At 38.4% G+C, this 27247-nt stretch overlaps 1 protein-coding gene and 1 long non-coding RNA gene across 2 annotated transcripts; both read left to right on the plus strand.

Moving 5' to 3' along the window:
* The first annotated feature begins 5349 nt into the window (after positions 1–5349).
* On the plus strand, positions 5350–7025 carry LOC134200370 (uncharacterized). The gene is made up of 2 exons (XR_009975254.1): positions 5350–6729; positions 6814–7025. It is a non-coding gene; the product is annotated as an uncharacterized LOC134200370 (long non-coding RNA).
* Positions 7026–9432: 2407 nt separating this feature from the next.
* LOC119629724 (uncharacterized) lies at positions 9433–10032 on the plus strand. Its single transcript, XM_038016590.1, has one exon. It carries the CDS (start codon positions 9433–9435, stop codon positions 10030–10032), a length of 600 nt encoding a protein of 199 aa, XP_037872518.1.
* Positions 10033–27247: the final 17215 nt, after the last annotated feature.

The raw sequence follows: 27247 nt of genomic DNA on the forward strand, positions 1-27247 counted from the left end.
CATAGAAAAATTGATATCCGCCCTTAGGATTAGAACACAGATATAGTCGCCTCACTCTATACAGATATACCGGACTTCTTATCCTTTAGGCCACTACGGCCCTTTTATCTAAATACGAAAAAGCTTCAATTTTCTGAATAATTCAGTAAAATTTCTTTCCAGTCGAGAGTTTGTGTTTTTTTTAGAAAATTTGTATCTTTTTACGAAAAGAATAGATGGCTCATATTAGTACTGTTGAGCTTACAGATGTAGATGAAGTCTTAATTGCCCTATACAACGGCTGCACTACTCTTCAACATACCCGATCCTGGGGACCGAAAGGTAAATAGTCGACGTCGCCCAAAACACGTCATTACAGATCCTCCCGATCCATTAAAGATGCTTTTAGGTATCTCACCGTCCTCGGCGAACCCTTCGCTTGCGACGAAGACCTCGACGGTTTAAATTAATCGATAGACACAGCCCACTGAGTTTCTCGCCGGATCTTCTCAGTGAATCGCGTTTCCGATCCGGTGGTAGATTCTGCAAAACACTGCTTTTGCTAAGGCCAGTGTTTGCAACACTTCCGGTTTGAGTCCCAAGAGCTCACCTACACGCTAGGGTAACGCTGAAATAGCCTTTCAAGGCTATCAGCATAGGTAGGGAAGAAAAAAAACCTCTTCAAACTGGAACACATGATTGCTTCACGGCAACGGCAAACGGACAGCAACTTGTGTTAACTGACAAATCGCCCTACCGATAATTATCCAAAAAAAATTATTTATGTATTTACACGTGATACAAAAAAACGCTTCCATTGAGAATTTTTGAATAATTTTGTCAACGGGTTGTTTTAGCTTTAACCTTAACTTATAATTATCGACTGCGACGCGAACACCGATACAACTTGTTCTAAGTTTTTAATGAAATACCCTTTGGCTAAGTTGATCTCACGAGAAAAGTATTATTTGATAAAATTATTTTGAAAGAATACGACTGTTAAATATAGCCATACATAGAATACATATTTAACAGAAGCCTTTATTGACAAAAGCTAGAAGAAAAAAACATTGCCATGCGTGCTTAGGTTATAGGCCCATTAAAAATATCCATTAACTCATGTGTATAGCAAAGTATATTATCTCAAGACTCGTTTGAAGTAAGACAAGTCGTAGTACTCAAGGTATACCACAGTTCATTTTAGACATTGATGACAAGCGAAATAAATGGAATCAGGAAAAGCACTCTTCCTTTCATGAAGGTTCTAAAGAGCACAGAAGAACTCCACAATAATGACGTAGGGGTAGCTATGACAGAATAGAAGATTGTCGACAAAATCCTGAATCGCGTTAAAGACGTTTTCAAGATAAGTGAGTACCCACACAAATTACTAACCTACCAGCACTACCTGAGTTTACCCTTAGCAATGTCACCTGATCGAGGGAAGATTTTCTTTATGTTCCGTTCTCCCAGAGAATATTACTATTAGATCTTAGCATTATACATTACGACACATCTCCACAGTCTTCTGTAATTTGCAAACAAGCTCAGGGCCTTTCTGGTATTAAGTCGTTACCACTACCCATAGAAATTACAACGTGAATATGGGGTTCAAGTTTTTTTATACCCTATATACTAATAAACACGACTGCTATCAGTGCGGATCATATGCTTTACTAATTTACCTAAGGTTTTTCCATACCCGATCCTGTGGACCGAATAGTAAACAGTCGACGTCGCCCTAAGCACGTCATTACGGATCCTGCCGATCCATTAACGGTGCTTTTAGGTACCACAAGCACCGGTCACCGTCCTCGTCGAACCCGTCGCTTGCGACGAAGGGCTCGACGAGTGAATTAACCCATAGATACAGCCCTCTGAGTTTCTCGCCGGAGACTCTCAGTGGGTCGCGTTTGCGATCCGGTGGTAGATTCTGCGTAGCACTGCTCTTGCTAGGGCCAGTGTTAGCAACACTTCCGATTTTAACCCCGTTAGTTCACCTACACGTCAAAGAGAAGCTGAAATAGCCTCTCAATGCTATTTGTATAGGTAGGAGAAAAAAAGGTTTTTAATTTTTCCTAGACCATATCAATTTATTTAAACAAAGTCACCTTCAATAGGGTTGTCGCAAATACTTTACGGTTGAGCCTTAAACTCGTTCGCTCTAACATTATTGGACATATCATGTTGTTTGGTCCAAAATTATGATGTTTTCGTTCTGTATCTTCGAGATACAATCAAAAGTTGTAGCGTTCTCAATCAAACTTTTTTGAATGTCTCGTCGTTTCTCTCCTACCCTTAGATGTCATATTTCTTATTCTCCCATTTTCTGATTACATAGGCGTATTCAGGCTTCTGTTTGGGGGTCAACGGATGACTTATTGCAGTAGTTTCAGTTAATGCATTCATGGGAGTTCAGTATTCGTGTTTTAATAAATTAAACTACTCAAACCATCGGTGTAAGTAAAGAAATACAATTTAATAATATTCTTTAGTCAAAAGCCTAAACAGAGTGGCCTCAGTTGTCAAGTCCATGGGCGACGGTAACCACTCACTATCAGGTGAGCCGTATGCTCGTCTGCCTACAAGGGCAATAATGAAAAATAAAAAGGCTGTCTCAAGATAGATGGTAGCACTATCGCAATATTATTATTTTATTTGTTTAAAAGCAGTGTTTTAAGTATCGGTGCCTATAAAAATGAATTGTAAAAACTGTTATAATGTTTTAACATCACTAACCGATAGAGGTTGGGGGGTAATTTCTTGAGAATCGTAATTCCTTCGGTTCCTAAGTCCGCCTCTGTGTGCTGGCGATAATTTCGTTTTGCGTTATCGCCTTTTTATTTTGCTATATAATACTTTTATTTGACGGTCGATTGTGAAAAAGTTTGATGAGATATTTGTTTCAGAGGTTTTTTATGGCTCCGTTTGTTGTTCTAATTATTTGAGAAATTAGAGTTCGCGTAATATTATTAGGGTTTTTGTTAATGATTCGATTTGAATATTTTATTGGTGTAGTCTGATTACTTACAGTTTGCTGTGGTGGTATTTCAATCTGATGGCTAAAGGTGAGAACTAGTATTCAGACTGTGATGTCTATTAATATGTACCTCCGTGTGCAATATATTAATTTAAAAAATTCAGACATTATATAGCTTATTAATCAATTTCACTTTTGATAGTGACAAATACAAGTGTTGCATTTAGTGCTCCAACTTGTTTACATGCAAACAACAAAGAGTAGTTATTTAAATTTTATTAAAAAATGGAAATCGCCATTTTTCTGTTGTGCGTGTATCACAAATTTATTTAGTTTTACAAATGAATAAATCGCGATTAACAAATTATTCGAATACAAAATCGATATTGCATTCGAGTAATAATCGTCAGTGTGTAGCACAAACGAGTAAGCGGTGTTTGGTATAAGTTATGAGATTTGCGTTAACTCGCGATGTAGCATATATCGCGGAGTGAGAGGTTATTTAGTATTAAAATTTGGAAAAATATCATAGCAAAAAAACTCCTTCAACTATCTCAATGGAGTAAACTTAATTGAAGCTTAATTAAATACGTTGAACTGTTGAGACTATTACCGAATAAAATGCACTTTTAATCTATATATAAAAATGAATTGCTGTTGGTTAGTCTCGCTAAAACTCGAGAACGGCTGGACCGATTTGGCTAATTTTGGTCTTCAATTATTTGTGTTAGTCCAGAGAAGATTTAAAAGGTAGATAAATATGAAAATGCTCGGAATTAAATAAATAAAAATAACAATTTTGTTTTACCTTTGACGTGTCCCCCGTCGGACGGATTCCTTTTGTTTGTTTTAAGTTTATTTTATACAAAAGTTTAGGTCTTTTATTTATCGATTGAGGCATTACGAAGTCTGTCGGGTCAGCTAGTACCGAATAAAATGCACTTCTAATTCTAATACAAAGATAAATGTGGCGTATTAAGCGCAATGTCGTTTAAACAAAATATTCTTTCACCCCTCGATATATATGTATATGTAGTAATAGCGGGCATAGTGTTTGCTCGCACGCGAATATATGGTTTCCTGCTCATCATATGGATTTAAAGGATGAAACAGCCAACATTGGGACAACGACTATAGCTCAAGGCAGGTGGCGGCATCCACGTGATAATGGCCAACTATGGTAACCACTTTATTACCGGTGTGCCGTGATCTCATCTAACTAATTATAGTAGAAAAAAACCAGCCAAACACTGGTTCAGTGTTTATAAATTTAAGAAATCGTTATATGTTGTGCTTTAGGCCATACGTAAAAACAGTAATGTCCACTTTGAGTTATAATTATTGCATGTTTAAGTCATGTCTTATTCTGTTAAAGGACCCTATCTCTCTTAGAGTACCCGCTGCGTTTGTATCGAAAAAAAAAGTATACATTTTATTGTAACTGCGTTTTTAATGGCCACCAATACGTTTCCGATTTCGGACCGATTATTCAAATCGATTTTTAGGCTTCTGTCGATTTGTATTTTTTTTAATTATTTCGTTTGCGCCTTGAAATAAGTCGTTTGTGAATCTGTAATGTGTGTAATAGTTTCCATGAGTCGAATTTCATGCAATATCATTACATATTAACAAAAGTATATATCATACCTATTAGCTGTAGTTCCTATTAGGTACATACTCGTATAGTAGTTAATTAGTAAGCATAGAGATCATTCACGGAAAGTATGTATGACGTTATTAAGCCAAAATTTGTGAATACTGTAATAATAATAATAATACATAATATAAAATACATAAAATTCGACTATTCATTTTGCAACGACCTCAATTTTTTTTTTGTAAACTTTTTTTCTATCTCAACACATTCAGGGCTATTCTGCTGCATATTCCTGAAGATTAATTAAAAATATCCGTTTGAACAGGGTTTGATTTGATCAAATTATACATACAAGTGACTAGTAAAACAATTTCTTCTGACAGACTCATTCATATCGAACACAATTTATTACAATACAAAGATACAGAGTCATCTAATTGATAATATTTGTTTATATATGTTTTTATATGTATGTTATATATACACATATGTTTAAGTAATATCACCTTCACACTACACCTACCAGCTTCATCTCTGCACTCCCCTAAGTTAGACTGTTAGAGAATGCTTAAGGCATTAAGTCCGCTTTTATACTTTCTAGTATATGAAGTTATAAATATATAAATGAATAAATAAATAACTAATCCTCTTGAAGTGTTTGTTTGAACAACCTTTTTAATATCGGTTAGAATAAAATCTAAAAACAAACGTTCCATTTTCAAACAACGTTGTCGTGTTCGTGTTCGAGAATGTAATTGACACATTCGAATATTTTGAATTTCGAAGACCGATCCGCCCCCTGATCACGTAAAAATTTGCGACAGCCACAATTTTGCAGATGTTGTGCAGACGCGTCGCGACCGATCGCAAAACGTCAAATTATTTCGTATCACGTACCGCGATTGTTCGCTTACCGCTTACTGCAGTTTTCTGTCATACAACTAGCGCCAGTCGCAATCGGGTAGCAATAATTGGCACTAAAAAGCCACATTACTTTTTTTTTTTTGCTGAACAAACTGGCAAATGAATTTATAAAAGCGCGTTACATATAAACATTTCAAAATGTTTAAGTGGAATTCACGTTTGAAACGCCAAGTGAGAGCTGCTAATTCTGTTCTTTTCGATGAAGCGTTACTAAAAATAAGTGATCTAATAATAATTTTTGCTTTATTTTGAATAATAGCTATAAAAATGTAATAGTGTCGTCAAACACAGGTAAAATTTTTTTTTTTAATCGTTTGATAATTTGTAATCAGATAGTTGTTTACGTTACGAACCTATTTTAAAAAAGGATGAATCAAAATTATAGCCTAATTTATTAATTTCATTATCAATTAAGTAAGTACATAAGCTCACAACCCATCTAGTGTTAAGTGGTATAGACCTCACAACGTGAATGCCGCCCCCATTTTTTGAAACGAGGTCTGAGTTTCAACTGTATACCAAAACGGCTGCCCCATTCTTCAAATTGCAACGCATTACTGCTTCGTGGTAGAAATGGGCGGAATGGTGGTCTTGCGGGTTAATCAAACGCCCTACCACCAACGATTTCAGAATATTTGCTAATTTGATTTTAAATAAAAGATGGATCCTTAATCATGGAAGTCTTCCATGTATACCTATATGTCAAATACATGTTTCATTGGATTTATTGATATCTGCCTGCGGGATTCTAGCACTGGTTCAGTAAGATTTCAAATTAAATAGTAAATTCTAGAATAAATGAGTTAGTTTTATGGTTTTATCAATAATAAAGTGTACAACAGATCCATCTTACGCCGACATGAGGCCGACAACGCTAGAACAACCAGTCGATGATATTCTAGGCGAGATGCTGCTATTCTTTATCAAGTAATAGATAGTGGATTTGTTTGACTTGGCAAGAGTAGGCTTTGATTTGAATACCAGAAATATAGTGCAGTCTTTCACAGCTTGAAGGGAAATAAAAGCTGTGCAGACTATTCATAATAATGTTCACCCAAGGTCATGGGCAATATGACGTGAATAGGAAACTGCATTTCAGACATTAACTTAATGTTCTATATTATTTTTAAACAAATGAATCTAATATTTTAAGACAATAAATAAATATTTATTTTTATAATTAGCCCAGTTTTTCGTCGACGAAGCCATCTTAAGAGAAGCTTCATTGCAAATATCAGGCCGATATTTAGTAAGTTATTTTTATTCATTAACCAGGTACTCTTTGCACTCACTCACTGCAGTAAGAATGTTAATCAATCATTATATTATCTAGACTATAGCGGACAACAAACAAGAGTAGACACATCGTGAGCTGTAGTTGTAGAAAGAGGAGAAAATGGAAACTAAGGCGAACCACTGGCTCATACAGCTTTCATTTCAGCAGAGGCTGCTCGTACGCAGGCAGAGGCCGCGCATCTTCCAGCTGAGATATATAAAAAAATTCAAGGAATTGACCAATATCGGCAAAAACCTTGTTTAAAATAATAAGTTCAATTTTGTTTTAATTTTAGCCGAGTCCATAATAGTTTATATTACCATAAAAACGAAATAGCGCTTGTTACAATAGTCAAGCAAATCCAAATAATAATATATACGTTTTACTTTAGGCTGGTACTACACTAAATTTTATGACACTAATGAGTATATTATACGCTAATAAAACTACTCTCAACTTAGCATTTCAAAATGACTATTTATTTTTTTATTGCTAAGATGGGTGGACGAGCTTACAGCCCACCTGGTGTTAAGTGGTTACTGGAGCCCATAGCCATCTACAACGTAAATGCGCCACCCACATTGAGATATAAGTTCTAAGGTCTCAGTATAGTTACAACGGCTGCCCCACCCTTCAAACCGAAACGCATTACTGCTTCACGGCAGAAATAGGCGGGGCGGTGGTACCTACTCGTGCGGACTCACAAGTGGTCCTACCACCAGTAGAATACCAGTATTTAGCTTCATTGTATATTTTGTACTCACAGTATTCAGCATGTTCTGCTTCTAGTCTATAGGGTTATAGAGCTATCACCTTGCTATCATCCTACTTACCTCGGCCCCAAGTTCAGTTATATTTCTTTGAAGTTATCAGCAGTCGCTATTATATTTCAATTGTGGCTTCAATTTCATGCGGCGAGAAGTTGGACATGTATTACAAACAAACTACGATTTCCTAATTTAAGAATTATTATTCAAATAAAACAAAATTACACAAAAATAATAATTATCAAACTTATCTAACGGCCGTCTGGTGTAGTGGTAAGTGACATGGTCGCTACACAAGGGGGTCGCGGGTTCGAATCCCGCCAAGGGAAGATATTTGTATGATAAATATGTCTTTTCCAGGGTTATGGATGTATATTAAATATATGTATGTATAATAAAAATCCTACATTTATTTCCGTTATCTGGTACCTGTAACACAAGTTCTTTACGAACTTATCACGGGACCAGTTAAATATTTATATTTATATTATTATTATTATCACAATGAACAAAAATCAGTGGTGGTTGATCAACATTTTGTCTAAATTATGAATTATGTTTTTCATTTTGTAAGTAATATTCATGTAAGTATCCAACAAAATCTAGAAGAATTATGAATTACTAGTCGATTTGTTATTAATTCTATTCTATTATTTAAAACAGCAGTATATACAATCCATACTAATATTATAAATGCGAAAGTAACTCTGTCTGTCTGTCTGTTCCTCTTTCACGCCTAAACGGCTGAACGGATTTTGATGAAATTTGGTATGGTGATAGATGATAACCTAGAAATGGTCATAGGCTATAAATAATCACGCCATCGTTCTTAGGGGGTAGGCAGTAGGCAGATAACTAAATTGAGTTAGTGATTTTTAGTCGTTTTTGTTGGGACCTTTGCTCTTTCACGTATAAAAGGCTGAACAGATCTTGATGAAATTTAGTAAGGTAATAGATGGTTACCTAAAAACGGATATAAGATCAAAATGATCACGTCATAGTACTTAGGGGGTAGGAAGTAGGCAGAAAACTGAATTGAGTTAGTGATTTTTTTATGGTTTTTGGTGGGAGTTTTGCTCTATCATGCCTAAACGGCTGAACGGATTTTGATGAAATTTAGTTAGGTGATAGATAGTAACCTAGAAAAGGATATGGGCTATTAATATTCATGCTATCGTACTTAAGGCGTAGGCAGTAGGCAGAAAACTAATTAAGTTAGTGATTTTTAGTTTAGTTTAAAAGTTTACCTCATTCACGCCTTAACGTCTGAACGGATTTTTATAAGACTTGATTAATATAAAGATAGGATCCTAGGCACGGACACAGGCTACTTCTTACGGCGGGAAAATACCTCATTCCCGCGGAAATCTAGCGTGATCGTGTCAAGAAGCGAATGACGCCATAGCTACTGAAATGATTTTGATGTTTTTTTTTTTTAAATGAGTGTTACTAAGACTTAAAGTTAGTATTTGATCACTTTTCTAACTTAGAGGGTCGGTAGGCGCCATAATTTAGGGAATTTATTATAAAATTTTGATGCATCTGTCTTTATTTAACAGTTTTACTTGGATCGAAACTTAGCGACATACCATCACACTACTTAACTTATAGGGTAGGAAGGTACCAAAATTCAGACTACTTTTTACTTCGGGAAAATATCTCATTCCCACAGGAACCTATACACAGCTACCTATCTACAACATTAAAACTCTGTCTAGAATCACATTACGCCATAGCTATGACATCAAGAGTAATCCAAATATCATGGGGGGGATGGTGGTACTTTTAGCGGGCGATTTTAGACAGACTGCCGGTTATCACTAAAGGCACCCCTGCAGATGAAATAAATGCGTGTTTAAAAGCGTCAACGTTATGGGTGCACGTAAAAACGTTTAGTCTGTCTACAAATATGGGAGTGCAACTACACAATGATGTACAATCTGGACAATATGCTGCTGCTCTTCTTAAAATTGGAGAAGATCGTATGGCAAAGGATGGTAATGGCATGATTACATTGGATCGTGAATTCTGCAATGTTGTGCATAATCCAGATGATCTAAATAACTTCGTCTATAGCGAACTGCTAACTAATATGAGGAATAGAGACTGGTTATGTGAAAGAGCAATTTTAGCGCCGACGAATGAAATGGTGGGACAGATAAACGAGCAAATTATGTCACGCGTGGAAGGTGATATTGTTGAGTTTCTCTCTGTAGACACTGTAATGGATACTGAACAAGTAACATCATACCCTGTAGAATTTCTTAATTCTTTAGAACTGTCGGGAGTACCTTCACACAAACTGAGGCTGAAAGTAGGCGTTCCTGTCCTTTTAATGCGGAATTTAGATGCACCAAGACTGTGTAATGGCACACGGTTGCAAGTGACACACCTCGGTCGCAATATTGTAAAAGCAATCATTATGACTGGAATGGCAAAAGGAGAGAACCCCCCGTACGAGAATCCCCCGTATACCCATAATTCCGACAGATTTGCCATTCCAGTTTAAGAGATTACAGTTTCCGCTGAAAATCGCATTCGCTATGACGATAAATAAAGCTCAGGGGCAAACATTAAAAGTAGCCGGCATTAATTTAGAAAAGAGTTGTTTTTCTCACGGACAATTATACGTGGCTTGCTCACGTGTTTCAAGTCCACAGAATCTCCATGTGTTGGCCAGAGAGGGAAAAACAAAGAACATAGTTTACAAAAATGTACTACAGTAATAAGGCCTCTTATTTTTAGCTTCCTACATTATTATACTACTTACATTAAGTTAGTACTTCCTACGCAGACGATGTTACGGATGTCACACTGTGTAACATCGGGGGTTGGCAGGTAGGTAGTTAGTAGTATTTTAAACCGATTTACATTATTTACTTTTTATATTTACTAAGGAAACATTCGGAGCTATCCATTATGTAGCTTAGGTTGCTTTTGAACAAATTTTGATGTGAAGTTGAGGACTGGAACACGATAGTGGGACATTGTTGCAGGGGGACTTATAGCCGGGAGAAAACAAAAAAACTTATGCGGACGAAGTCGCGGGTAAAAGCTAGTAATATATATAACAACACAACATACAAACGGGGTTAACATAAAGATAAAATGATACAGAACAAATTGAGCACGACAGATTAAAACATTGTCTTAATAAAACAACCTCACAATTTTGCTTTCAAATAGTTATGAATCCATCCTTTACTATAAACACAAAAATGTTAAGGAAATATGTATATTTCCACTAAGCACAATTAAAAAATTATAGGCAGAAATAATTAGGCTATTCTTGCCCTCTCAGTTCACATAATTAAGAACAGCAGTTTTAAAAATATCTACATAAAATTACTAGAATACAGAGGTTGAGACTAAATTTAATGTCTGTTCTCCACAATCCAATTGAACCACCCTTGAATGTTGACATGGTGCTAAGTGCTGTGTTTCCTCTTCTCTCCCAAAAAATACAATGTTATGAATTTGATAAGAAACATCAATTTCAGCATCTTCGTCAGAGAGTTGGGGCACTGGAAACCCATGTGTGTTTGCCATGTTATGCAATACAAGCTAACAATTATGGTCTTGGCCATCATAATATGATGATCATAATGCAGTACTCTATGTACCAACAAGCATCTCCAACTGGCTTTCAATACTCACAATGGTCAACAGTGTTCCTGGTATGACAATAAACATTACTATAGTACTATATATTAACTGCCTTCCCAGTTTTAAATATACTTTTAGATTGAGTATTATTTTGTAGTCAGGTTACTGAGACAGAGCTCATGATGTTTTACTTGCCTAAAAACCAAACTTTTTCACTATTATGGTGCAGGTCCTGCATAGGCATATTCAGTTGTGATAAGCCGGACAAATGTATCATGAAATGTTGCATCAATACTAAAAATGTTAAGATCACTATCACATATCTGAAAAATTTAATTCTTTAGATAAGTACTATCAAATGTTTGTTATTGTGAATGATAGGCTTCAGCAAAATACTTACTATTTGCACATTCTTGAAATGATAATGCTTGCGGTTCTAAAACCTTTCTTCATATACAGAAGATCTGATAAGTGCAAATGAGTGCCATCTATACACCCCGAAACCCCAGGAAAGCCAAATTTATTGTAAAACCTATAATGAAGGAAATTTATTTACTATTATGTTATGTTTTCAATCACAAAATTATTATTGTTCAAATATCTATGTACTATAAAAATACGACAAATTTTGAATTAAAAAAAAATTATGTAGGAAAGATTAATGGTGGCCTGAAGGCCTTTCCAGTTTCACCAGGACTTAACATTTCTCAGAACTCTGTTTAAAATATAGCTATATATAGCTAAATATAGCTATAGTTATAAAGCTTCAAGAATATAACTGATATATTATTATATGATTGACTCGTGGAAATTGTAAAATCAGTGGAACTCTTGTGCTCTATACTATAAGATAATTATTTAACTTACCCATTTATAATAACTTGTGACCCATTGTACTGTTTGCAGAAACTTTAAATGTTTCAATAAAACTGGAAGATTGTTTAATGCCATAGCCACTTCCCTAATGGCATTAGATTTACTAGTTTAACTCAAAATGCAAAAAGCTCATTCCCACAGGTTTCTGGTATGAAATTTTGCAATGCTGTTAACACCTGTATAAACAAGTTATTTAAAACATTTAGTTAAGAATAAATCTGAAATCAAAAAAACAATGCTACTTTTGAAGACAAGATTTTGTGAATCTTTTATTTTCTTCATTATTTACACATAATTTAATATAATGTTAAATTGAATATATATAAGTACCTTGCATTTTACTTTCTATTCTTATTCGTCTTGATGATCTAGGTTATTAACGGCTTTAATTCAGAGCACAATTGTAAATATTGATGTTTCGAAATTCTGTAATGTGTTCTGAACAAACTTTCCGATAGATTAAGGGGTCAGGCTTGATCCCGAAGACAGCGTCGCAAACGCACTGATTCGTATGTATCCCACCTAATTTCCTTAGACTCCAAAGCCCCATTATTTGAGCTCTGTCCATACATACCTAGAAGAAATATTAATTTGTAAAAAATAAACTTTATAACCTCAACATTATTAATGTACTTAAATACCACGCTGGGCAATTTAATGTTAATACTATGGAAAACACAAACACAAATAAAGATCTAAACCAATTACACTTACCTAAATCAAGTTAAAATAATTTAATTTCACAAATTTTACACTTGCAGATAGTTAGCAACAATTCAGCACCAGATACAAAAGGTGTCGCAAATTTGACAAACGAAATTGCTAAATATCTGCTGTTGTGTGGCAGACAAAAGCATCCGTAATACCGACTTTAAGCCAGTTGTTGACGTTGTTGTTAGTTGTATGGAAAAGAATGCACTAACAGCCTGGCCACGGGACATTCGCCGATGCGAATATTCGCGCGGTGCGAACGGCGAAGCGTCTAGCGACTAAAACAAGCGCATAGAAATGTACCTAACAAGCCACGCGCACCGGCGACCGGCGAAGCGACCGGCGAAATGTACCGAGCGAATCGCGCGATGCGGCGGGCGAGCAAAACAAATGCATGAATACGGACGGCGCGAGCCACGGAGTCGAGCGGTAGTCGCGGCGAATAGTGCAGTGATTAAATGAGTTTAGTTGTTTTCGCCGCGAAAAATTAACGCCGAAATTTTTATATTTTTTATTTATTTTTTATTTTATATTTTTAAAGTCGTCGTGGCCTAACGGACGTCCGGTGCAATCGTGTTGAGCGATGCACCGGTGTTCGAATATCAGGCGGGTACCAATTTTTGTAATGAAATACGTACTCAACAACACTCAACGTTCACGATTGATTTCCACGGTGAAGGAATAACATCGTGTGATAAAAATGAAATCTTCAAAATAATAATTTGCGTAATTACTGGTGGTAGGACCTCTTGTGAGTCTACACGGGTGGGTACTACCACCCTGCCTATTTCTGCCGTGAAGTAGTAATGCGTTTCGGTTTGAAGGGTGAGGCAGCCATTATAACTATACTTGAGACCTTAGAACTTATATCTCAAGGTGGGTGGCGCATTTACGTTGTGGATGTCTATGGGCTCCAGTAACCACTTAACACAAGGTGGGCTGTGAGCTCGTCCACCCATCTAAGCAATAAAAAAATAAAATAGCTGAAATACTAGCTAGACCAGCTATTTGGAAGTCTAGCCACCCAAAGTATTTCTCGTACTTCTTGTGGAATTCTCCATCTATAGGTATACTCCGATTCTTATTCAAATCATGTACTTCACAATCTTTTCCAAATAATAGGTCCTGAACCAAAAAACTATTAATTTGTAAGCAATATCGAGATAATTTCGATATAGACATTTCGCTGTCGGACTTCCTTACTAGTCGCGGCGGCGAACGTGAGTACCCGTGGCCTGCAAACGGTGCTGCGCGAATGGTCGCCTCGCCCACCGCTTCGCTGTTCGCACCGCCGATCCCCGTGGCCAGGCCGTAAAGTTTCACAAATCGCTCTGCAGAGGCAGCACTAGTGATGGTCCGCGATCTGCTTTTTTGTTGTAAGTCCGTAATACGAAATGGACAGTTGACAGCAATATTTGCACAATATTTGTCTTCTGCTAATTGTCTGCGAAATACGTGATACAGCTGCCGATCACGGCCGAACGGCTTACAACGCGTCCGACCGAGAAAAATATTCAGTTACAAGTTTGATTTTACTCCGGTTTTGCTTAATAAAGACTCTTATTGTGATAAAAATAAGTTCTATATTTTCTAATTTACAGGAAACTTTAATTTGGTTGTATAGGTACTTTTTTTTAAGCGTTATTATCAATATACGCAATGTACACTCTATTTCTTTAATGGTAATGTTCATAATATTAGTCTTAACTGCAAATATTAGTTGGTTTTATTAGTATGCGGCCCCGGTAGCAATGTGCGATCGATTGAAAAGATGGAATCGACAAAAAATATTCCGATTAAAACAAATGTGGTGTTTTTTGTAATAAATGTCAAACGAGTGTCGTTATGTTAATGACGTCTTTGATTTTCTGGTTATTTTTTTCGTTTATATCCGACTCCAAAACAGGAGATGAGACTCAATTCAGGTTATCAAATAGTCTAGGTTTTTATCGAAGTTCTTACGGAATTTGAAAAATAACGAGCAAACAGTTCGTTAACCTCTCTTAAACGAACAAGCAAAGTTTTGAAAGCCTTAAGCCAGAACACAGAAATCGAAATGCAAAATAAATATTATCGCCAAGTTATAATCAATTCTCATTGTGCAATAAGCGGATAGAGTAATAGCTAACAATATAGGATAGACAAAGAAAAAGGACCATGGTGGACCATAAGACGGGACCACATGGTAAGTTACACGGAGCAGCATCGTATGGATGTGGTATTAATTTTGTACTTTGAAATAACTAAATTGATCGAACATAAATCTTGGCTGTTGTGTATTTTATAAACACTATTAGTGCCGAATCATCGAAAACTCATCAAAATTTGACTAGATGGCTGTCATCAAAGTTCGTTACATATTATTATGTATATGGTGGTAGGACGTCTTGTGAGTCCGCACAGGCAGGTACCACATCCATGTCTATTTCTGCCGTGAAGTAGTAATGCGTTTCGGTTTGAAGTTAGGCAGCCGTTGTGACTGCACAGAGACCTTAGAACTTATATCTCAAGGTGGGTGGCGCATTTACGTTTTAGATGTCTATGGGCTCCAGTAACCACTTAACTTAAAACAAGGTGGGTTGTCAGCTCGTCCACCCATTGAAGCAATAAAAAAAATATATATTTATTGTAGGTAGATAAGTGTACGACACAGCTAGTTACCGAAGCCAGCCTTCAGAAATCCGCCATCCAAGAGATAAGGTGATATGCTTATATAACACACGTGTGTCATTTCCACAAATCAGTGTTTTGTATTTAGCGAGACCGGCCGAACTTTGACCGGGTTCGTTGCGTTAAATGACACATCCATTAGACCTACATCCGGGGCAGCATTAATATGTAATCTCCCTACATCCCTTTGCAGAGCGTAGGCTGTTCTTGGAAGCGACGCTGGCCGACCGTAAGTTATACCTTGTCACGAGCCTCTCGGGCTCATCTATTGATCCGCTTCTGTTTGAAGTGGAAATAATATTTATGCAGTTTTCTTATTTTATGTAGGTACTTAGTGGAAATTAGTATACAACAAAATTAATTTGCTCAGAACATTCATTGTTTCACAGCCATTATACTTATAATTGAGACTCCGAGCTGATGTCTCAAGGTATGAGGCGGAACGACTGTCTATGGGCTCCGGTCTACTAACATATTACAATAATAAATAACAATATAATGCTTAATTCAGCAGAAATAGGCAGTGCGGTGTTGCCGACTGACAAGGATCCCAAATCACAGAACCAACCTAAAATGTCTTTAAAATCTTGATAACGCAAACAAATTACTACACAGATCGAACTATCTTAAACTTATGGCTTAAATAAAGCTATAAATATTAGAAAAAAAGTTTGTAAATGTCGATTAACACCATTAAACAGAGGCTGATACTATAAAATCCCATAAATTGATACAAAATTTACAACTTCAAACATAATAACAAATTAACAACGAAAAATCACCCTTGAATCTATGAAGGCAAGGTTTAAAGCTATCTAAGTATAGAAAAAAATACATCATTATGATCCAGGATTACTGTTCTTATGTCTTAAACGTTAAAGGTTATAATAGTTTTAGTTTATTCACGAAATCCCAGGTATTTTATTACCGCGGTGGGTCCGTAATAAATAAATATCCACGCGGTTTGACAAATGAGTGAACACTACCTTTATGGAGGCGGTGAGGGCACAGTCCAATAAACCTTCAGTAAGTCAACGTGTCGTTAAACTTCTTCCTGACAATATGTAGTTCATTCGTATGAAGCGATGCACCGGTGTTCGAATCCCGCAGGCGGGTACCAATTTTTCTAATGAAATACGTACTCAAAAAATGTTCACGATTGACTTCCACGGTGAAGAAATAACATCGTGTAATAAAAATCAAACCCGCAAAATTATAGTTTGCGTAATTACTGGTGGTAGGACCTCTTGGGAGTCTGCACGGGTAGGTACCACTACCCCGCCTATTTCCGCCGTGAAGCAGTAATGCGTTTCGGTTCGAAGGGTGGGGTAGCCGTTGTAACTATACTGAGACCTTAGAACTTATATCTCGAGGTGGGTGGCGCATTTACGTTGTAGATGTCTATGGGCTCCAGTAACCACTTAACACCAGGTGGGCTGTGAGCTCGTCCATCCATCTAAGACATAAAAAAAAAAAAAAACTGTCCATCTAGCAATAAACACAAATTTACGCAAACTGGTTTAGTATATATTATAGCCTACTCACTTTAAGGACTTTGTTTCTTAAAGTTTATTGTTTAACTTTATCTTTTAGATTGATTTTATTTAGAGTTATTCATATACATACGTTTTAAGTACTTGACTTTCATCAACAGGTTTGTTAGTCTACAGGTCTGCGTAATATTATAGCAGTAAATCATGGTCATGAATACTAACCAAAGGAAAGCTGTGAAGCTGCTGCTACAGACGCAAATTCTTGCATCACTACCAAAATTCTGCACTGTGTCTCAAAAGTGTTTATCCCACGCATCGTTTTAAGTATTTTTTAAAAACTTCAAAGAGAAAAAGAAAACTCGCAAAATAAACTTAAGCCCAAAAAAACAAAAACATTTAATTAAATATTGTTTTAAGATACATTTTGGTTTGCTTAAGAATTTGATGTGAGTACGTTCTGGTCACCTCGTTGGCCGACTGCTTAGTGACATTGATTGTTTTCATTGTTAAAGATATTTGGTAATCGTGTTCTGGGTGTATTAGTCTGCCGTGAAGCAGTAATGCGTTTCGGCTTGAAGGGTGGAGCAGCCGTTGTAAGTATATTGAGACCTTAGAACTTATATCTCAAGGTGGGCGGCGGCATTTGCGTTGTAGATGTCTATGGGCTCCAGTAACCACTTGACATCAGGTGGGCTGTGAGCTCGTCCACTCACCTAAATATTGAAAAAGAAAATCGTCTTATCTACGTATTTCCGGTAACACATAGGGCCAATCCTATCTTGCCATCATTTCTGTTACTGCCCTCAACCATGTTGCGTTTCCAAACATCAAAATAATTTTTTTCCCTTCTATGCTGATAGCCTTGAGAGGTATTTCAGCTTCGCCTTGTCGTGTAGGTGAGCTCACGGGGCTCAAGCCGGAGTGTTGCTAACACTGGCCCTAGCAAGAGCAGTGCTTTGTAGAATCTACCACCGGATCGGAAACGCGACCCACTGAGAAGATCCGGCGAGAAACTCAGTGGGTTGTGACTATGGGTAAAAAAAATCATGACTTCTTGTCTGCTTAGAGTTCATTAACTTCTCGATGGCGTCAAAATGAACTCAAATTTGTGTGAAGTTGGAACAGCGCCCCTAGTGGCATGCGTAAGGATACTGAGCGCTGTGACATGTCCCTTGTCCCTTATTCGCACAATTATAATACTAAGCAATTTCTAAAGTCCAGGCGCAACTTCATACCAGGAGGGCCGTGGGCTCCTCTGCTAATGTAGACTCGAGTGGAGATAAATATATAGAGATAAAATCTAGAACAATCCTCTCCTATATGTTTCCAGCTGGTCTTGGCGTAAAAAGAGGGAGTCAAATGGTAAATATTCACTGTCCGGTTGATAGTAAGGGTAAAAAACTAGTTCTTCCAAGACATACGTGCCATAATCCAAAACCGAATTCATATGACTTACCGAGAACTCTAAAAAACAAAAATATCATTAAACATTCACCGTGAAGGCTATTTATCTGGATCGTTCGATCTTAAGTGGCCTCGTGCTTGGTATTGTCTTAGATGAATAGATTGGGAAGCTTCGTGCAACTGAAGTCATAAATTTTTTTGGTGCTTCGTGTAAACCACGGAAGGGAGTTAAAGTCGTGATGTCATTTTGATTAGTGTAGTTTCAATTTTTAATCCTCTTAATAATTTTAATAGATCTCTGAATTTACTGTGAATTTTATTAATAGATATAAATTGAGTACTTGTTTTCTAACAAGGATTGGTACCTGCCTGTGAGATTTGAGGCCCCGTCGAGTACTCCGAAGATCTTATACACTAAGTTAGGTTCAGTTTTTCACCTATTTAAATTTTTAGGATAATTAATGATCTTGAAGGTTTTTAAGCTTTAACGTTTATAAAAATACTAAGAACTAACTTTCTCGAAAATAACTAGACATATGCGTAAAAAATGTCTTTTTAGACAGGGTTGCTCATTTGGCCGCTCTGCTGCTGGTAAGTGATCACAGTCGACCAAGAACTTAAGCAATTCCATGGATACAGCTAAGCCAGTGCCTACTAATGAATGTTCGTAACAATCAGAATAAGATTTTTAGTGATAATTTTCTTGAATAATCAGAAAATCGATAAAATAACAAAACGAATAAATTTATTGAAATCTGCACAGGAGTCTGTCGGCCTGATGAGATGGATTTCAATAAATAAAAAACTTATTAAAATTTTCGCAACGCAAAAACAATTCATAGAACAGTAACTAATTAAACAAAACTCAATCGAACCACAAAGCAACACAGCCGAATTTCAAAACAAATTCCCCAGAGCGTACACTCTTTTGGAATCAGCAATGAAAATACAATTTAGAACGAGACGGATATAGCGTTCGACACGAGTCAGAGGGAGACAGCTGTGGCGCCGTCTGCTGCCGTGTAAGACCAGAAGCAGATTATAGTTATTCAAGATCCTATGTAATTTCCTCTGAAGATTTCCATTGCAGCTAATTAGGAGAGTTTAGTAATCAAACCGGCGGCTACGAGATGGCTCTGTCATTATTTTGATTATCTCCGCCGAGATAATAGGGATACTGATCGAATATTGTTGCAGATTTAGATGGAGTGAGTTTGCAGTTTGCTAGATGAGCTCGCGGTGTGATGTGTCGTAAACTTCCGTGACCTGATGATTAAGTAAGGTTCACTAAACGAAGGTTCAAATATTAGTTCGCGAATGAATACCTCAATAAAAGAACAACATCTGGTAGCACTCTAAGCAATTAAGGAAAGGCTGCTGGGGAAAACAACGTACCACGCTTATCTAAAAATCTTGAAGAAGCGTATACGATCTTCGGACCTTATAGAGTCGATACTTGAACTATCCAATGTCAATCAATTTCTTCACCAATAAAAGTAGTGGAAGTGGCCATTGACGACAGTCCCTAGCGGTTCATATTACAAATTAAAGAGTACACGGCCACAGCTGTCATGGCGCCGTGGTGGTCAATCCTAAAGACCATCTTCATTTATCTCGCATTAGCGGTCGTATATCCTGAGAATCTCTGCATATCGTCCAGCCGGTCTACTGCCCATCAAGGGGCCACTTACTAGACCACTCCCGATTATCAGATCAGAATATCAAATAGACATTGAATCCTTGGTCTATTAGGTCTGTTTTATAGGATTTCGAAGTTGAGCATTAACGTAAATAGTTTTCAAACATGTCTCAGTTGTCACTAGGCAAAAGTAGAATTGTGTATTTATATTAATTTAAGAAAATATTGACTTCTACGACACCATATTGAAACTGGTTGCGAATTTTTTTTATTGCCCTTGTAGGCAGACGAGCACAAGGCCCACCTGACAGTGAGTGGCTACTGTCGCCCAAGGACTTCAGCAATGCCAGGGGCAGAGCCAAGCCGCTGCCTACCGCTGGTTGCGAATAACTCGCTTGTTCGACATCGAATATTGACATTGTCGAGATGAAATGTCTACCGGTATCACTAATAAGTGTACCTTATTCGAGATTTTATTTTTATTATCTACTACTGTATCATTATAGTAAATTACACGCAATATTGATTTAAACTTCTTTCTTTTATCGTTTCCAATGAAAATAATAAATAAAATTTTAATGCACTTTCATGGGATTTTATTTGTTTTCAACTGACTTCGAACACGTGTAGCCTTTTTAAGTTTTTTTTTAATTGCTTATATGAGTGGACGAGCTCACAGCCCACCTCATGTTAAGCGGTTATTGGAGCCCGTAGACATCTACAACGTAAATGCGCCAACCACCTTGAGATATAAGTTCTAAGGTCTCAAGTATAGTTACAACGGCTGCCCCACCCTTCAAACCGAAACGCATTATTGCTTCACGGCAGAAATAGGCGAGGTGGTGGTACCTACCCGCGCGGACTCACAAGAGGTCCTACCACCAGCATGGTGTATATAAAAAGTGAACCAGTAAAATTTGTATGTGTGTAGAGCCTCTGGTAGACACCAGCATTATACATACTGCTGCAATTAAACAACCACTAAGCAGTCACGGATTCTGGCTTAAAGAGTCGGACACTCGTCACACTAAGCATTTGGCCTTGACTCAAACTTAGACTTCGTGTTGGACCGTGGTCGATATTTACGCTGAGATATCTATGGGCTCCAGTAACATGCTCCCAAGTGTAGTTTGACAAACATCTATGTAGGATTGGTAAGAACGGAACGTATGAAAAGAGTGTGAAACGGAGCGCTAAGATGTGAGTGAGAGAAAACGGAAAGAAAGGGAAAAGTGAATGACAGACAGAATGACAGAGAATCGGAAGATGGCGAGGACGGTTGAAAAATGAGCAAGACGCAATAAAACTGTTAATTATTAATTATTATTAGAAGAGAAGTTTTTAGAACAGGGGAAGTTTTATTTTATGCGCTGCGATCCCTATTCTACATCTATTACGGTCGAATGGTGAAGCAGAAGCAGTTCAATGACCACTCACCCTAATTAATACCTCACACTTCTTCGTATCTTGAGTATCGGTGGTAGATAATGCTTCTCGCACTGATCTGTGCTACCTTTCTGTCTTTCGTCACGAAGCAAACTCCGGTTTCAATATGAAAATTACAGTTTTTTGAGACAGCTGATTTTCCTTACCTAATCGTTGGTAGACTAAGGACTATTCCAACTTTGCACTAACTAGTAACTGAGCTCACGGGCTCAACCTGCGATAATTGCCAACAATGGCCCTAGCAAGAGCAGTGCTTTGCTGAATCTACTACCGGGTCGGAATCGCAACCCTCTTAGAAGATTCCATGAGAGACTCAGTGGATTATACAACTGAACGGAACGTCCCTGCTCCGTCGGCAATCAGGACATGATGTCAATGGACTCATGCGTATCTAAACAAATAAAAAGGAATCTTACATCAACGTCACTAAATTCAATAAATCGTTACTCAGAAATCGAAATGCATGTTTGTTTGCGCGTCCATCAACAATATGGCAGGTCTTTGAAGGATTCCGGTAAATTCGTTTGATGTTCAAAAAACAGATACGAAACAGTGGTCTGATGTGTTTTTTTTTAATATAGAACTTATGTTTTAGGGAACGAGTTCTAGCATAGGAATCAGTGGTCCTAAAGCGCAATTTAATATCGGCCACTGAAAAAATATATACTCTTAAATAATACATAACTTAAGGCAGCTTAATATAACTTTTGGGGAAGACAGACATGAGCGACTACTATTAAATCATCGACATGTTACTAAAAATCATAGAAATCGGCTACTATGCATGTTACCATCTTTTTTTCCTACCTTTGCTGATAGCCTTGAGAGGCTATATCGACTTCTGCTTGACGTATAGGTGAGCTCACGGGGCTCAAACCAGACGTGCTGCTAGCACTGACCCTAGCAAGAGCAGTGCTTCGCAGAATCTACCACGGGATCGGAAACGCGACCCACTGAGAAGATCCGGCAAGAAACTCAGTGGGCTGTGTCTATGGGTTGATTAGCTCGTCGAGCCCTTCGTCGCGACGGGTAGTGTTCCCATCGAAGAAAGACCGCGGTTCATGTACCAGCCACCACCAAGACACTACCAACAGTCAATCTTATCGTTCACAAAATAACGCTTAGTACCTGTCGGAAAACACCAAGGTCATGCCAGAGATCAACTACGCGTAGCAAAACTGATCTCTGATGCAGGTCCTCATTTCTTCACGGCAGAAATAGGCGAGGTGGTGGTACCTACCCATGCGGACGCACAAGAGGTCCTACCACAAGTAAACATATTAATTTTATCAAGATATCCTTCATCACAGACAATCACGTTTATATGCCTTTATTTACTATCACAATCACGTCTATATGCTTTTATTACTGGTGGTTGAACCTCTTGTAAGTCCGCACGGGTAGGTGCCACCACCCCGCCTATTTCTGCCGTGAAGCAGTAATACGTTTCGGTTTGAAGGGTGGGAGCAGCCGTTGTAACTATACTTGAGACCTTAGAACTTATATCTCGAGGTGAGTGGCGCATTGACTTTGTAGATGTCTGTGGGCTCCACTAACCACTTAACACCAGGTGGGCTGTGAGCTCGTCCACCCATCTAAGTAATAAATAAATAAATAAGCCTACCTTCGACGTAGCACAGTCATGAAATGTTCAATAAAACAAATCCACTCCATTCATCTACAAAGACCATCTTTGATACATAATTCATGTGACTAATCCTGTCATCTGGCCTAGCCGGGAATCGAACCTGCCCTATTGTTTCGCGTGACGTATCTCTCAATACGATGTTTTATGGGAGTCGATCAGTATTGTCAGCTTAACTGCGCCTTCGTCTAAGATCCGACCTTTGAATGCATAGGGTGAGAGGCCTTTTTGTGGACAGCTTATATTTATATTAAATTTATAATTTTCTTTAATACATACATTATTAAACTAATGCGTTTTCTCTTTTCAAGATAATTTGTATTTTTTACTTGCGCATCTGATAATGAAGTTAAATAATAACACTTGTTATTTAAGACCCAAAAATTTAATTATTTATAAATCGAATACCTTGATTTCTAACTCAAAGAATAAGGAACAAGACGGAGGATTTAATATATTTCGATATTCTCAATATCTATACATATAAAGAACCAGAAATAAAAACAATAGTGACAACAATTGGTATCGTCACCCGACTCAAAGCTATCCACCTACTTACAAGCGCTTCACGATCACAATGCAAGCGATATTTTATTGTCAATGTTAAATAAAGTCATTATTTTGATTGAGTGATGTTTCGTGTCTATATATTTTTTTGGTAACGGAACAGCGTTCGAGACAAATCGATTGTAATGGACGCCTAACCTTATTGAGTTGTAGCTTAAAATAACTTTTAAAATCTGCTTCGATTTCAGTTTTTTTGTCTCGTAAAATATTGCTGTTTTTATCCGAGATTTTTTTTTGTCGATTTGCTATTTTAGATATGTGGATCAATAGCCGTGAAAAGTTAATAAAAAATATTACTTTAAGCTTGGAATTTTGGTAAGCGTTCTTATTTTTCATCGAAATTGATTACAGGCTATTTTGTATATGTCAGTGTTTTTAATTAGATTTTTTTAAATATTAATTGGTAAGCAATCTCCTTTCTTTTTAAGTTGCACATAAATATCCAGGCATTATGTAGTATTTGGGGCCCATAGACGTCAATATCATCCTCTACCTTGAGAATAAAGCTTTCATTGCATCGTATGACAGCAGTCCCATGCTTTGAACTGGAACTTAAAAGTTCATTGCGAGCTTGATTTTAATACACGATGATGTTCTTTCATCGTAAGAGGCGTTCGTGGGCACGTATATGTTACTAAACGGTGAAATAGTTCAGTCACATCACCCAATACAACTAACTATACGACCACGCGAGACCCTTAAAATTTTAAGGGTGCCGACCTACCACGTTTTCGTCGATATTCAATTAAAACAACGGAATTGTTATGCAAGTTGTAATGTATGTGCATTTTTACATGTTTTAATTGTTGCCAGCTTTCTTCCTGTCAATCACAAACTATAACAATGTCTAAAGAACACTGCCAGTGGCTGTAAATAAGCCTAAAATCTGCGTCACGTTATTTTAGACAAGCGCCTTTGCAAATAAACGCATTTATCACAACTCTGCATATTCTTGCATCTTGCACCGAAATACTTAAGTGGTCCATAAAGTTGGCATCGACATGTCGACACCATCTCCGTCATTCAAAGAACACCATGCAGGTCAAGGCATCATCATCCCATCACCGGGATCAAATTCTCAACCACCTTCGAATAATGGTTATTTTGTGTTTATTTTTATTTTCTCGTTGATACAAGTTTTAAGTCCAATGGCGTCCATCTTATAAATTAATGCGAAGCTAAGTGTAATGGACGTCCATCGAACGCTGTTCGATTCCAAAGATTATCTATCACATAGACAGTATCGCGCCGCACTCATCTACCTTGAGCAGTAAGCTATATACAGGATGATGCGAAATTAAAACTTTATACTTCGAATATTTATTGGTTTCTTGATCAATGTTTTCTATTCGCATGTCTAACGATCTCTGTGCATTTGAAACTATGTAAACATGCCATTTAATAATACAATGATAGCTATAAATTTTATTCCCACCAACTTTTAGTTGCAATATCTCTTAACAATAATTCACTTTAGATGATGAAACAATAACCCCGCTCGATCCTCCCGCGCTCGCTAATATCGAAGCATCAGTGTGCCGAATCTCACTGACGGGACACGCGCCGATCGTTATCGCGTCCGTTTATCTTCCACCGGATAAGATCGTTCTAAGCAGTGATATCGAGGCGCTGCTCGGCATAGGGAGCTCTGTCATTCTGGCGGGCGACCTAAATTGTAAACACATCAGGTGGAACTCACAGACCACAACCCCGAATGGCAGGCGGCTTGACGCGTTAGTCGATAATCTCGCCTTCGATATCGTCGCTCCGCTAATCCCGACTCACTACCCGCTAAATATCGCGCATCGCCCGGATATACTCGACATAGCGTTATTAAAAAACGTAACTCTGCGCTTACACTCGATCGAAGTAGTTTCAGAGTTAGATTCAGACCACCGTCCCGTCGTTATGAAGCTCGGTCGCGCTCCCGATTCCGTTCCCGTCACGAGGACTGTGGTGGATTGGCACACGCTGGGCATCAGCCTGGCTGAATCTGATCCACCATCGCTACCGTTTAGCCCGGACTCTACCCCGTCTCCTCAGGATACCGCTGAAGCCATAGACATCTTAACGTCACACATCACCTCGACATTAGATAGGTCATCGAAACAAGTTGTAGCGGAGGACTTCCTTCACCGCTTCAAATTGTCCGACGATATTAGGGAACTCCTTAGAGCTAAGAACGCCTCGATACGCGCCTACGACAGGTATCCTACCGCGGAAAATCGTATTCGAATGCGTGCCCTACAACGCGACGTAAAGTCTCGCATCGCCGAAGTCCGAGATGCCAGATGGTCTGATTTCTTAGAAGGACTCGCGCCCTCCCAAAGGTCTTACTACCGCTTAGCTCGTGCTCTCAAATCGGATACGGTAGTAACTATGCCCCCCCTCGTAGGCCCCTCAGGCCGACTCGCGGCGTTCGATGATTATGAAAAAGCAGAGCTGCTGGCCGATACGTTGCAAACCCAGTGCACGCCCAGCACTCAATCCGTGGACCCTGTTCATGTAGAATTAGTAGACAGTGAGGTAGAACGCAGAGCCTCCTTGCCACCCTCTGATGTGTTACCACCCGTCACCCCGATGGAAGTTAAAGACTTGATCAAAGACCTACGTCCTCGCAAGGCTCCCGGTTCCGACGGTATATCCAACCGCGTTATTAAACTTCTACCCGTCCAACTCATCGTGATGTTGGCATCTATTTTCAATGCCGCTATGGCGAACTGTATCTTTCCCGCGGTGTGGAAAGAAGCGGACGTTATCGGCATACATAAACCCGGTAAACCAAAAAATCATCCGACGAGCTACCGCCCGATTAGCCTCCTCATGTCTCTAGGCAAACTGTATGAGCGTCTGCTCTACAAACGCCTCAGAGACTTCGTCTCATCCAAGGGCATTCTCATCGATGAACAATTCGGATTCCGTACAAATCACTCATGCGTTCAACAGGTGCACCGCCTCACGGAGCACATTCTTGTGGGGCTTAATCGACCAAAACCGTTATACACGGGAGCTCTCTTCTTCGACGTCGCAAAAGCGTTCGACAAAGTCTGGCACAACGGTTTGATTTTCAAACTATTCAACATGGGTGTGCCGGATAGTCTCGTGCTCATCATACGGGACTTCTTGTCGAACCGCTCTTTTCGATATCGAGTCGAGGGAACCCGCTCCTCCCCACGACCTCTCACAGCTGGAGTCCCGCAAGGCTCTGTCCTCTCACCCCTCCTATTTAGCTTATTCGTTAACGATATTCCCCGGTCGCCGCCGACCCATTTAGCTTTATTCGCCGACGACACGACTGTTTACTATTCCAGTAGAAACAAGTCCCTAATCGCGAAGAAGCTTCAGAGCGCAGCCCTAGCCCTAGGACAGTGGTTCCGAAAGTGGCGCATAGACATCAACCCAGCGAAAAGTACTGCGGTGCTCTTTCAGAGGGGAAGCTCCACACGGATTTCCTCCCGTATTAGGAGGAGGAATCTCACACCCCTGATTACTCTCTTTAGTCAATCCATACCCTGGGCCAGGAAGGTCAAGTACCTGGGCGTTACCCTGGATGCATCGATGACATTCCGCCCGCATATAAAATCAGTCCGTGACCGTGCCGCGTTTATTCTCGGTAGACTCTACCCCATGATTTGTAAGCGGAGTAAAATGTCCCTTCGGAACAAGG

The sequence above is a fragment of the Bombyx mori genome, chromosome 16, assembly GCF_030269925.1.
Source record: "Bombyx mori chromosome 16, ASM3026992v2".
Classification (NCBI taxonomy): Eukaryota; Metazoa; Arthropoda; class Insecta; order Lepidoptera; family Bombycidae; genus Bombyx; species Bombyx mori.

What these genes read in the sequence shown, in the direction of transcription:
- LOC119629724 (XM_038016590.1), top strand. Translation starts at nt 9,433, where the DNA reads ATGGGAGTGCAACTACACAATGATGTACAATCTGGACAATATGCTGCT.